The sequence below is a fragment of the Artibeus jamaicensis genome, unplaced genomic scaffold, assembly GCF_021234435.1.
Source record: "Artibeus jamaicensis isolate MK-2021 breed Jamaican fruit bat unplaced genomic scaffold, CSHL_Jam_final scaffold_461, whole genome shotgun sequence".
NCBI lineage: Eukaryota > Metazoa > Chordata > Mammalia > Chiroptera > Phyllostomidae > Artibeus > Artibeus jamaicensis.
The window spans coordinates 13,335,170-13,349,238 of record NW_026522045.1 but is presented as its reverse complement, the minus strand read 5'-3'; the positions used below and the strand labels follow the sequence as shown (position 1 = coordinate 13,349,238).

The following is a 14,069-nucleotide window of genomic DNA, read 5'->3' as shown; positions in this document are numbered from 1 at the left end:
ATGTGGTTTGGGCTATCACATGTTGGAGCAGTGGTAACATCAAGGAACTGTGTGCTATTCATAAAACAGAGAGTATTTAACACAGAGAGGGTGTAGACCTGAGACTCAGTAGCTTGACTTTGGACATTCGTTTTTGGTTCCATTGACGCTACCTGGCACAAAGGGCTCTCTCTGGCATGGAATGGATGGAAGAAATGAAACTTATCTATGCTTTACATTACAACCTGAACATATTTTCAAAGTACAGGGACAGGGTGGCTCCACGCTAACACAGACAGCTCTTACTGAAATGTCAGTGACACTTCATACTTGTGAAGGTAGCTCCTGTGGACTTGTGTCATTTTCCAGAATCTTAGGTCCTCAACAAACAATGTATAGCAATGTACACTGAAGACATCATGCTAGATCCAGGAGGGCTGTAGCATCCTCTCGTTATGTAGTGATGGGGGACAGGCTTTTCTGTGCTAAAATAGGTCAACAGCTGACTGATGGGGATGTGATCTGTGCACTGAAAACTGAGGTGCTGTAAGAGGAAATCTACTACCATGCTCCAGATATTGCTCCCATCAGAGGAAAAAAGAATTTCTCCTGAACCACATATCTTTCCATTTCTATCAGAAAAGTCAGCTCTATTATAATCTTATAGGACCACTATCATAGACTGAAACATCATTACACAGCACATGATTGTACTGAGATTTCATACTTTAGCATACACTTTTACAGTTTAAGATAAGTCATCGTAGGCTAGTACCAGATGTAACTTTGGTTTTCTTACTAGCATCCTGGTAATTCTCAATTTAACATTACAAAAAGGCATCAGGAGCCAAAGATTTTAGTAATTCAACATATTATTATATTCTCACTTTTCTGCCAATTCTTCAATGAAGACTGTTACTGAATTGTTCTCATTTCCAACTTCCTGAATATGAGCATTATAATATTTTCCATCTGATTCCAAACGAACCTGAAAGAGGGGAAGAGACAGAATACATCTAGTCTCAAGTCTACTGGCAGATCTGGCTTCTGCCAAACAAAAATACCACATTTCCCCAAATGGGGTTCAGTGTCTACTTATTAAAAGCAAGTTGATAATCAAGTCTGCCAGTCTGGTCTAATGGAGGCAGTACATGCTGAAAGAGTCTACATATATTCACAAAAGTTTGTAATTAAAATTTAATACAACCACTAAATTTTTTTCTAGAATTCTGTAAATTACTTTTGTTGAACACTTATTAATTCCTAAAACCACAATCTTGGAAAAACAAATTACTGATTCTTTAAAGAAGGAACTAACCTGACACTTGTCTCCCAAACAGTAATGTCTTCCAGCATACTCCATATAATCAGTTTTTTGAAGTTCTATTTAAAGAAAATGAAGAATCAAGCTCAAAGTGTTTCCTTTCCTATTTTATATCACTTAATATATTTTTTAATATCACTTAATATTCTAATTTACTTTTACCATACAATCTTTAAAATGCTACCTCCATAAGTAAAAATCAGGGTGAGAGGGTCCTAAAGGGTCATTCTATCACTCCTGATGGGTTATTTCTGTGGTCAATTTAAGGAGACTTGCAAATACAGTTTTGTGCTATAAAACACAAGTAAGTGGAAATTAGGAGGTCCTAATCTTAGAGTTGGTCAAACACCAATAAGGTAAAATTTGAAAGCAACACACCTCAATTAAAAATATACATAGCTTTTTCAAAGCAGCCATTATTTTTAACAACTTATTATGTTCCAGTAGGTCTTAACCTCATTGTATATTGTTAACTACACCTAGGTTCATGTGGTTTAATGTGTTGAATATGAAACATTAAAGACTACCTCTAAGAACTTGAAGGCCTACTTTAACCAAACTACTAAACTGTCACAAATCTTTACTTATGGACACTAAAATTTGAATTTCATATAATTTTCATTTGAATTTCATATAATATACTGTTATTTTCATTTTTTTCTGCAGTTCAAAAATTTAACAACTGTTCTTACTTAGCTCACAGACTGTACAAAAACAGATGGCAGGTCATACCTGGTACACAGGCCATAGTCTGCCAACACTTCACTGACTCATTTATTAATGAGGGCAGTTTTAACCCTTTAAATGTAAGATGAGCTTAGTTATAATTACTACATGTTTCCCGCACTGTGAGTTATCTAAAGACTGTCTCTACACAGTTTGCTATGTTGAAATCCCTAATAAACATCAGACTCTAAACAATCCCTCCCACTTCTAAACCTACCGTATTTTTAGACTACAAGATGCACGTCTGGTTCCCCCCAACCCCAATTTGGGAGGAATAATGATTGTTAATGCTGCTGTTCAGTCCTGTTTACATTTACATTGGTGAAATATTATGTTATTTATGTTATTAAATATTTTAGCACATTTTTCCTTCAAATTTTTTCCTGTTTTCATCCTCTAAAACCTGGGTGCATCTTATGGTCCAAAAAATATGTTATTTGTCCTCCTTTGGATTTAAATCATGTTACTGAATAAGGCAAAAAGTAAGTACCTGGCTGTTTTTCATATTAGTATAATGAAAATGTCTCTTATTAGAAACAATTTGCAAAATTATTCTCCTGGATCTGTCAGGATTCAAAATCATCCTGCTGATATTTCATTACCTTTTCTGCTGTCCAACCAAACATCAAATTCTACATTACGATAGATTTCTGGATCCAGAGCTTTGAGCACCTTATAGGGGAAGAGCATCTTTGATGGATTTTCTGGAGACTAAAACAAAAATAATCATGCCACAAACTCACCATCTTTAGTTTAAGTCTTCCTTGTATGAAGAAGAATTAAAGCTCTTTTTTCCTTTAAAAAAACTGTACATATGCCTCCCTTTCCTTATTGCAAGAAATAAAATTTACTATGCATTTTAAAAATCGGGAGGCTAAAGAAGCAATATGCAAATAATCTAAAAGGTTTTTAGATGGAAGAAGGGAAATATTGTCTCAAGCAGCCCACAACTCAGGATGTACCTACCATATGTCAATCAATGCAACACAGACCAGGATTAAAGATTCAGTCAGAGCTATTTAACAAGTCTCCTATTAATATGCACAGAGGTGCAATGGTGTCTGTACTCTAAAATCACCTGGAGAAATCTAAAAACTGTATTTCATTTTGGTCAAAATCTCTTCTAATTTTCAAAGGAATTACCTTTTTCTTCTGCTTTGCTAGAATCTCACCATATTCAATATTGTTCTCAAATTACCAGCCCTTGGGGCATAAAGATGTTACAATACAATAATATTTGCCCTATTTAGCTAGCCTCAAACTTTAGGTCTGCTTAATTTTAAGCCTATACAGATTATAAAATTTCTCCTGTTTCTCCAACCAGGATTATTACCTATTTTCTTTGAGTAGATAAGGTTAAGTATTATATTTTTTTTAATGACAAATAGAAACCTCAGTATTGTAAAACTGATGATGAACTAATTACTGGGTTTGTTAATATAACTTGAAAACAAACAGCTTCTGAAATGTAAGTGTTCAGTTTGCTTTGAAAAAAACCTACAATTCCAAAATAAAAATTCAGAGAACATTAAGCATATATTTTTACATTTTCAGATTAAGACTTCCATAAGGAAAATATAAACTCCTCCCTGACCCCATATTACTAGAATGGACCATTTGACCTTAACTAGTTTAAGTTATAAAGCTACAAACCAAAATTATGAAAAGTCTTTGCCCTAGTAAATATCAAACCTTTGCTTCTTCTGCTCCTCCACTGCACCCCTCTGGTGTATTTTCAACACTGCAGGAATCACCCCACTCATCAGTCCTAATTGAAAAGATTTAGAACAAAGAGTTTTATATAATGTACTAGTTAAGAAAATCTTAAATTAAAGGAATATCCTACTACCTAGTAGTACTAAAGTAGGTCAGTTCTAAAAATGAAACAAACACTTTTCCATTCAATATCTGCATTTATGCTTCCTTTGTATAAGTATGTGCTACAATACACTTAGCAGATCATCTCCTATATTTCATAACTCCTAGTGGGTGGACAATGCTTAAGATGGGAGGTTCCTATGATTCCCTGCCCTCCTAGCATTTACACCTTTGTGTGATTCCCCTCTAAGTTTACTTCTAACCAATAAACAGGATGTATATCATTATTTCACATATGAATGTAGCGCTTGTATTATTAGTCACTCACTCTTAATTATAAGGAGGAAGCAAGCAGCCATGATCACCAATCCCATGTGGCAAAGAGCTGAGGGTTACCTCTGACTGATAGACAGTGAAACACTGAAATTTCCAGTCCTACAGCTTCAAGGAACTGAATGCTACCAAGAACCACCTGAGAGGGGAGGTGGATCCTTCCCACAGTCAAAACTCCAGAAAAGAACTCAATTGTGGCTAGCACCATCATTGCAGTCTTTTGAGATCCTAAGAAAAAGACCCAGCCAAGCTGTGCCCAGATTCCTAATCCACATAAATTGTGAGATATGTGTGTTGATTTAAACTGCCAAGTTTGTGGTAACATTGTTATGTACAAATAGAATACACCTGCCTTCCTAATACTGTAGTTTCTGTAAGCCTGAGTCCTTTAAAACAAATCAGAGAAGAACAAAGCAACTTATTTAGGAATGCAGGGTGCTGTTCCCTGCATTCCCAAGTTTTTAAAAAAAACAACAACCAGACTTCCACCAAGATGGAGGCATAGGTGGAAACACTGTGCTTCCTTGCACAACCAAGTTTAAAGACATCAAAGTTTTAGTAACAAAAATGCAACCAAAACACAGAAAATTGAACTGTACGGAAGCCCAACAGCAACAAACCATTTAGCCAGATCAATAAGAGGGGCAGAGTCAGTGGCTGGCAGAGCAAGGTCTTGCAGGAAAAAGTGGCCAGACTGACCCAGGCGCACAGGTGGTGGTTGCCAGATCCCAGGAGTGGGGTGGCAAAGGGCAGACCTAGTGGGGGCGCAAGGCAGCTGGCTGACTGTGGCCACATATTCACACTCAGATAAACCAGGCAAAGGAGCAGGCAGTGAGACAGACCATGCACGCTAGGGCCCCAGTGACGGGAATTAAAGCCTAAAAGCACCAACTGGAAAAACTTTTGGGGTTGAGCTGCCAGGAGAAGCTCCCAGGCTCACAAAGAGTTTGTTGGAGAGACTCACAGGGTCCTGGAGGGTGCACAGTCCCACACATTCGGAAACCAGCACCAGTTAGCTTTCTAGAAGCAGAAGAGGGGACTGAGGTCAGAGAGAGAGCGTGGAACAAGCGCAAGTCCCCCTCTCTGACCCTGCCCCCACTACAGTCTCACAACCTAGCAACTGGTCGCCCAGCCCAAGTGAACATCTAAGGCTCCGCCTCTCATACATAACAGGTAGAAACAGACCAAAATTTTATGGCTCAAGAAGAACAGCTCAAAGCCCCAGAGCCAATACTAATAAGTGACCAAGAAATAGCCAACCTATCAGATGCACAGTTCAAAACACTGGTGATCAGGATGCTCACAGAACTGGTTGATTTTAGTCACAAATTAGAGGAACATATGAACGCTAAACTAATTGAAATGAAGGGAAATGCACAGAAAACCAGTAGTGATGGAAAGGAAACTGGGACTCAAATCAAGGGAGTGGACCAGAAGGAAGGAAAAAATGACCAAACAGAAAAGAATGAAGAAACAAGAATTCAAAAAAATGATGAGAGGCTTAGGAACCTCCAGGACTACTTTAAACATTCCAACATCCAAATTATAGGGGTACCAGAAGGGAAAGAGGAAGAGCAACAAGTGGAACACCTATTTGAACAAATAATAAAGGAGAACTTCCCCAATCTGGCAAAGGAAATAGACTTCCAGGAAATCCAGGAAGTTCAGAGAGTCCCAAAGAAATTGGACCCAAGGAGGAACACACCAAAGCACATCATAATTACATTAGCCAAGATTAAAATGAAGGAGAGAATCCTAGAAGCAGCAAGAGATGAGGAGACAGTCACCTACAAAGGAGTGCCCATCAGACTGTCAGCTGATTTCTCAAAAGAGACCTTCCAGGCAAGAAGGGGCTGGAATGAAGTATTCCAAGTCATGAAATCCAATGACCTACAACCAAGATTGCTCTATCCAGCAAAGCTTTCATTTAGAATGGAAGGGTAGATAAAGTGCTTCTCAGATAAGATCAAATTCAAGGAGTTCATCATCACCAAGCCCTTATTATATGAAATGTTAAAGGGACTTATCTAAGAAAAAGAAGATAAAAAAGATGAACAGAGAAAAAGATGAAAAGAAGGACAGCAAACTCACAGTTATTAACAACCACACCTAAAACAAAAGCAAACTAAGAGGACAGCTAGATCAGGAGCAGAACCAAAGAAATGGAGATCACATGGAGGGTTAGCAACAGGGGAGTAGGAGAAGGGGGGACAAGGTACAGAAAATAAGTAGCATAAACGGTAGGTAGAAATAGATGGGGGGGCAAGAATAGTATGGGAAATATAAAATCTAAAGAACTTGTGACACATGGACATAAACTAAAGGGGGGAATGGTGGGGGAGGGGGTGTGCAGGGTAGAGGGGAATGAAGGGAAGGAAATGGGACAACTGTAATGGCATAATCAATAAACTATATTAAAAAAGACTCTGCTACTACCAAAGAGAAAATAATTCAAAAGCATTAACTATCCAAGAAATAGAACAGCAAGGGGAAAAAAAACAAACAAGGTGAGACCTGAGTGGCACCAAGCTTATTTGAATTTCCAGGCAGAATAATTGGGAAAAAGTACTTCAAATACAGTTTTTGATTAAAGCTGCTCAATAATAGCTGCTTCCTCAGAGGCCATACTGCTAGTGAGTATAAAAGGCAGACCCTCAGCTGCTAAAACTCCCCTTAGCCTGAAAGGGGAGACTTTTTTGTACTAGCTGGATGTGTGTGTCAAGTAATCACCCTGAACTTCAATTATCATCTACAAAACTATGGTGCTAGTTTAGAATCAGCTTTTTTCTGAAAGTGTGATCCAAAGCCTATCTACATCAGAATACTTCAGTATATATATTTGTTAAGAAAGCAGATCCCTGTCCTTACTCTGACCTGATATATCGTGAAGGTAGTCCCAAGAATCTACCCTTTCTGATAAGTACCCTAAAGAATGTGTATACAACTATACAACTAAAGTTTGAGAATCACAGGATTTGGCAGTTTTAGTCTCTTCTAGAAAAAAAAAAAAAAAACAACCTGATTCTGACTTGGACTGAACCCCCAAAGCCTGAGCATCTCACAATACAACATCTTTTTGGGCAAAACTTCTCTTCCCCCATTAAAAAATGTATCTCTCTATACATACATACATACATACATACATACATACATACATACAAAAGAGATTTTTTAGAGCAATGAATGTGTATGCATCTTTGTGTGGTCTAAGTCATAAAAGCTTGCCAGGTCTCTTCCACTTTCAAATGATGACACAGAAAGATGATGATCTGATAGTTGATATCCCCTTTCCTTTTATTACCTATCCTGAGTTAAACTCTTGTAGGCAAGATGGGTATCCTCACTACCAGTGACAGCACTGTTTCTGTTCTTCTTGGAACTACTTCGAAACAATTCAACTGCAGTCTTCAATGCTTCTTCATCCACAACAAACACATCTTTATAGAGAATTTCATACAATACAGCTGAAGAAAAAAAAAGGTTAAAACTCCAATTATCCAAATAACATTTAACAATGTGAAAATAGCCATAACCCAGAATACAAATTCAATAGGTACCAATTCAAGGTTTTAAAGAGTTATTTATGGCAGGTCCCACAATTTATAGACTGGCAACAAATCACACCCAAATATTTATGAAGCCTTCACATACCTTGACAAACAGCTGCACTTGACTGAAATTGTTTTGAGTACACTGAATCATAATGACCATTACTTGAATAGCAGAGTAGAATCTAAAGAAAAACACAAAGAATGACAATGAATGTTATTCATCTTACAACTATGAAATACTTAAAATTAAGTTGTAAATCAGAAACTACTAAAATGAATGTTTTATTTAAAAAGTGATTTTTAGATTCCACATATAAGTGACATTATACAGTATTTTTCTCCATCTTATTCATTTCACTTAGCATAATGTATCAATTTTATCTCAATAAAGCTGGAGGGAAAGTGATTTTAAAATCTAAGCATAGATAAATGCAAGCTATACCTAAGAGATTTTGACAGGGATTTTTAAATGCTGAGATTAAACCACTAAGGCTATACTGTGAGCCTCAATCACATTGTGATTACAGGAACTTTTATAAAATGAGTGAATGAATATAATGGAAAGGCTAACCGAAGACAAAAGACCCAGCTCAACTTCTAAGAATGACTGGACAAATTAAATCAAATACCCAAATACCCCAAACTCTGATATGGAAGAAAAGACTTCAATTTATTCAAAATGTTATCCATTGTACTGAACAGCAATATATAAGTATACTATATAAAAGCAACACTGCTTAAGAGACTTCCTTGATGGCTTCAAAATCAATTTCTTAGCTGATTCCTTTGATTGCTGGTTTTTTCAAACAACAATTCCAAGGCAATACTTACTAACCAAATTATTTCAGTAAAAATGCTCCCTGGCTCCACATGATGAAATTTGTTTAAACACTCCAAAACTGTTTTGAACTTTCGCTCAAAAACCTCTGTCTTGTGTAAGGGATGTAATCCCTAGTGATTAAGTTTATTTCACTTGAAGCCATTTCTGGTATCAGCAACATGAGGTACCAAAGATGATTCTCTGTGATCTATGGGAGGGTGCTGCCACAAAGCTTCCCTGGCAGAAAACTACACTAAGGATTATTTTTCTACTTTCCTATACTACCCTGGGCTAACTTCTGCTAATAATCAAGTTCTCTGAAACTAGATCTATTACTCTGATACCAGGACTATTATTCTTCTTTAGCCTTTTCTTTTTTCTTTTCTTTTTTTGAAATCCCAACTCCAGCAGTATAATCCATTTCAAAGCATTGAGGGCAAGTATCAGGTTAAGGTTTACTCACAGTAAAGTTTAAGTTATGAAGTTTCACCCACCCCAAGGGGCATTCACATTTAAGTGTTTATTAATACCAACAAACACTGAGCAGAATGTGAACAAAGAAGCCTTTTTACAAGAACTAGGAACTCCAGCTAAGAAAGATTAATAACTGGAGGCAGTTGTTAGGAGTAAAGGAACTCAGCTAACCAGAACTGATGAATAAAGAAGCAGGAAATAAAACAGGTGACCATACAATTTCTCTATTCAGTTGGCAATCAGTTCCATTTTGATTGGAAGAGGAAAAACTAGTCATGATAGCTTTTATGCTCCTGGTAGTATCTCAACATAAAATAATAATTATCTCACAAACTGTGGGTGATGTGTTTGTTGGGGGTGCCAGGTGGGATATAATGGCAGTAAATTCGTTTTAAAAAAATGAGGCAGATCTACATTACTGAGGACAGACATCTAAAAAGAACATGTAACAGAATGTTAACTGTAAATGAGCCTACCTACATTAAAAAAGGCAAAGACAATCATATAGAAGTATATACACCAAAACTTAATAGTTGTTACTATGAAGCACATGAGATTGAAGAACATGAATGGAGTTTTACTTTACTTTTCCTGATCTAATTTTCATTTTGTTTTTAATATAAGTATTCATGTCTGTTCTAGAAAGATAGAGCAAATGGGCTGAGTAAAGATGGCTAGCTTCCAGTAGCATTCACTTTGACATTAAATAACCTCAAAATGCAGAATTCAAGGTCAACAGAGAAGGTGAAAGGTACCAAGGTGAACATTAGGAATTTATTTCCTTGAAAACGGACTCCGAAATCTATATTTATGGAAGGCTCATTAATAATGTTCACTGCTTTTAGTAAAGTTATTTTTGAAAACCCAAACAATTCAAATATAAATGTTACAACACAAACTTGAGATATAGCAACTCAGTTTTAGGCAAAGCAAGGTGATACATAAGGAAAGTACCTGGGGCCACCTGGCTTTTCCATACTTAAATTTCAGTATGAACAAACACATCCACTTTATATATGTATTCCCAAATCAGACATATATATATACTATCCTTTGCATAGAAATACCCAATGGTTGATAAGTATTAGCTCTGTGTATATGTATAGATGGTAATTATATATGACATTCTCATGGTTGCACACACCCAAAAGAATTTATTAGATCAATATCTCAGATATATAAGACTCATTTGAAAATGGAGCTGTATAATTTGTAGTAACTAGGAGGTGGGTATATAAATGTTCACTATAAAAGTCTTTTAAGTTTTCTCTATATGAAAATTTTAAGAATAAAATGTCAGGGCAAAATATTGAACTGCAGGTTTAAAGAGTCCTGGTAAATTTCTAAATGTCTAAATCTCATCTCAGGCAATGCTGTGCACAATGCTAAAACAAAAGTTAATGGTCCTCTTCCTCAACAATTCTGATTATATCATACCTCTATTTAAAAACTTTGAGTGTTTTAGAGCAACTCTACTGATATCTGAAATTTATTTTGAAATACATAAAAATCAGATGGATTAATGAGTGGATAGAGGGATGAATATATATTTTGATAAAACAAGGATACTAAAATATTAACAGTAGACTGTAAGTGGTGGGTATGGATGCTGATTGTAGATTTTTCTTTAGCTTTTCTGTGTGTTTGAAAATTTCCAAAAATATTGGGGAAAATTTTCAATTAACTACTCTGTACAATAAAAATGACAAATTCTTAGCATGGCCTACTACATCATCTCTCATTATATAAGTCTGGCTTATCTTTTTATCATTGCCCTCCCTCCACCAAACTATTTGAGTCCCAAAGGGTCTCTTGCTTCCATACCTTTGCATATAGTGTTTCCTATGAGTAGAGTGCCCTTCATACTTATGAGACTCATCTTTTGACACTCCACTTAAATGTCACCAACACAACAAAACTTTCTAAATTCCTTTAAGCAGAGTAAAGTGCTTTTTCTTCTATGGTCTTTGCACATACTTCTATTATTCAACTTGTCACTTCCCAAACATTTACATGTCTGTTTTCATAGCTTCTTATACCCTTGGAGAGCAAGAATTTTATTATATTCATTCTGGTATCCCCAAAGCCCAGCAAAATACCTGGCATACTACAAGAGCTTAATATTTGCTGAACAAATTAGATGGTGATACCACTGGTAAAATAATTAATGTGCCCCAATTTATACTTATCATTTAAGTTATCTCTTGCATCCTAATGCCACTTGCCTAGTTCAGGTCTTTTGTCTACAGCAGGGGCCCCCAGCCGCTGGGCTGCAAACCAGTACTGGTACCGGTAAGTGGTCTGCTAGGAACTGGGCAGCACAGCAGGTGAGAGCAGCAGGCCAGGAAGAAAGCTTTACTCTCATTACTGCCTGAGCTCTACCTCTGGCCCAACTCCCACCCATGGAAAAATTGTCTTCCATGAAACTGGTCTCTGGTGCCAAAAGGGTTGAGGAAAGCTGGTCTAGATTACTATAACATCCTAACAGTACTTCCAATGTCTAGTCTTGTTTTACCATCATCAAAACATTGCCTAATTTTGCTCCACAATGTGAAACATGATTTAGAAAGTCAAATATTGTATAGTCTTCATTCAATAATCAAATAATCAAATAATCAGGATAAAATATTTTCTTAAAACTTGATCAGACTTCCGCCAAGATGGAGGCATAGGTGGAAACACTGTCCTTTCTCGCACAAACAAGTTTAAAAACAACAAAATTTTAGCAACAAAAATGCAGCCAAACCACAGAAAATTGAACTATATGGATGTCTGACAACAACGAACTGTTCAGCCAGATTGGTAAGAGGGGCAGAGCCAGCGGCAGAGCCAGCAGCAGAGTGGGGTCAGGAAGGAAAGATCCACCAGATCGACCCAGGCACCCAGACAGCCGTGGGCAGATCCCAGGTGTGGAGTAGCAATGGGAAGACCCACTGAGGAGGCAAGGTGGCAGGCTGATCTCAGTCACACATTTGCACACAGATAACCCAGGCAAAGGAACGAGCAGTAAGACATACCACACAGGCCCCAGCGGCAGTGGGAAGCAGCAGAAGGGACCGCTATTGTCCCTCTTTGACCCCGCCCCCAAATACAGCACCACAAACCAGCGACCTGGGTGGCCCCGCCCTGGTAAACACTTAAGGCTCCACTCCTCATACATAACAGGCATAAACAGAGTAAAAGATTATGGCTCAAGAAAAACAGCTCAAAGCCCCAAAGCCAATACTAATAAGTGACCAAGAAATAGCCAACCTATCAGATGCATAGTTCAAAACACTGGTGATCAGGATCCTCAAAGAACTGGTTGATTTTAGTTACAAATTAGAGGAACGAATGAAGGTTAAACTACCTAATTGAAATGAAGGGAAATGCACAGAAAACCAATAGTAATGGAAAGGAAACTGGGACTCAAATCAAGGGAGTGGACCAGAAGGAGAAAAAAAATCACCAAACAGAAAAATATGAAGAAACAATAATTCAAAAAAAAATGAGGAGAGTCTTAGGAACCTCCAGGACATCTTTAAACGTTCCAACATCCGAATTATAGGGGTACCAGAAGGGGGAAAGGCACAGCCACCAGTGGAAAACTTATTTGAACAAATAATAAAGGAGAATTTCCCCAATCTGGCAAAGGAAATAGACTTCCAGGAAATCCAGGAAGCTCAGAGAGTCCCAAGAAGTTGGACCCAAGAAGGAACACACCCAGGCACATCATCATTACATTAGCCAAGATTAAAATGAAGGAGAGAATCCTAGAAGCAGCAAGAGCTAAGGGAACAGTCACCTACAAAGGAGTCCCCATCAGACTGTCAGCGGATTTCTCAAAAGAGACTTTCCAGGCAAGAAGGGGCTGGAAAGAAGTATTTCAAGTCATGAAATCCAAAGATCTACAACCAAGATTGCTCTATCCAGCAAAGCTTTCATTTAGAATGGAAGGGCAGATAAAGTGCTTCTCAGATAAGATCAAACTCAAGGAGTTCATCATCACCAAGCCCTTATTATATGAAATGTTAAAGGGACTTATCTAAGAAAAAGAAGATAAAAAAGATGAACAGTGAAAAGACAGCAAACTCACAGTTATTAACAACCACATCTAAAACAAAAGCAAACTAAGAGGACAGCTAGATCAGGAGCAGAACCACAGAAATGAAGATCACATGGAAGGTTAGCAACAGGGGAGTGGGAGGAGGAGAAAGAGGGAGAAGGTACAGAAAATAAGTAGCATAGACGATAGGTAGAAAATAGATAGGAGGGAGGGCAAGAATAGTGTGGGAAATATAGAATCTAAAGAACTTGAGACACGTGGTCATAAACTAGAGGGGGGAATGGTGGGGGAGGGGTGTGCAGGGTGGAAGGGAATGAAGGGGAGAATAGAACAACTGTAATGGCATAATCAATAAAATATATATATTTTTAAAATAAAAAATAATTTAAAAATTTTCTTAAAACTTTTTGGAAGAAAAATTTTATGCTGAAGAAATTTGTTCACCTGCTGAAAGTTGTTCGCCTACTACTATTTGAACCTAACTTAGGCAGTAGTAGCACACTTCCCCTGACCTCAAGAAACTTCCAGACTAATAAGAGAAACAGATATGAAAACAAATACAATGCGATAAATATCATAATTGCTTGGATGATGCTAAGGTAATACAAAGGAAGGAAGGAAATGCCGTATTTTTGGACCATAAGATGCACCTAGGTTGTAGAGGAAGAAAATAGGAAAAAAATTTTCGAAGCAAAAAATGTGGTAAAATATCCAATAACATAAACAATATAATATTTCACCAATGTACGTGTAAACAGAACTCAAAAGTAGCATTAACCATTATTCCTCCCAAATCTGTGGGGGGGAAGTATGCCTTATAGTCGGAAAAGTATGATAACTCCAGGAGGAGTTGGAAAAGTTTCAAAGGAATTAACACATCTGAGATACAAAGGAAAGAAAAAAGTATAAAAGTCTATCTGAAAATGTGATATAGTAATGTTGGTGAAATACGAGGTTGGAAAGAAAGGCTGCGACCCTTTAGAGCACCGAATATGTAGC

General features: G+C 37.2%; 1 protein-coding gene across 1 annotated transcript in view; it reads right to left on the bottom strand.

Annotated features, from left to right (window-relative positions):
* The window catches only part of ALG13 (ALG13 UDP-N-acetylglucosaminyltransferase subunit), a 107,267-nt gene that overhangs the window by 49,105 nt on the left and 44,093 nt on the right, over nt 1–14,069 (bottom strand). The window contains 6 exon segments of the mRNA XM_037142524.2: nt 867–967; nt 1,298–1,362; nt 2,632–2,740; nt 3,722–3,797; nt 7,482–7,644; nt 7,832–7,913. Coding sequence (XP_036998419.2) covers nt 867–967; nt 1,298–1,362; nt 2,632–2,740; nt 3,722–3,797; nt 7,482–7,644; nt 7,832–7,913 — 596 coding nt within the window.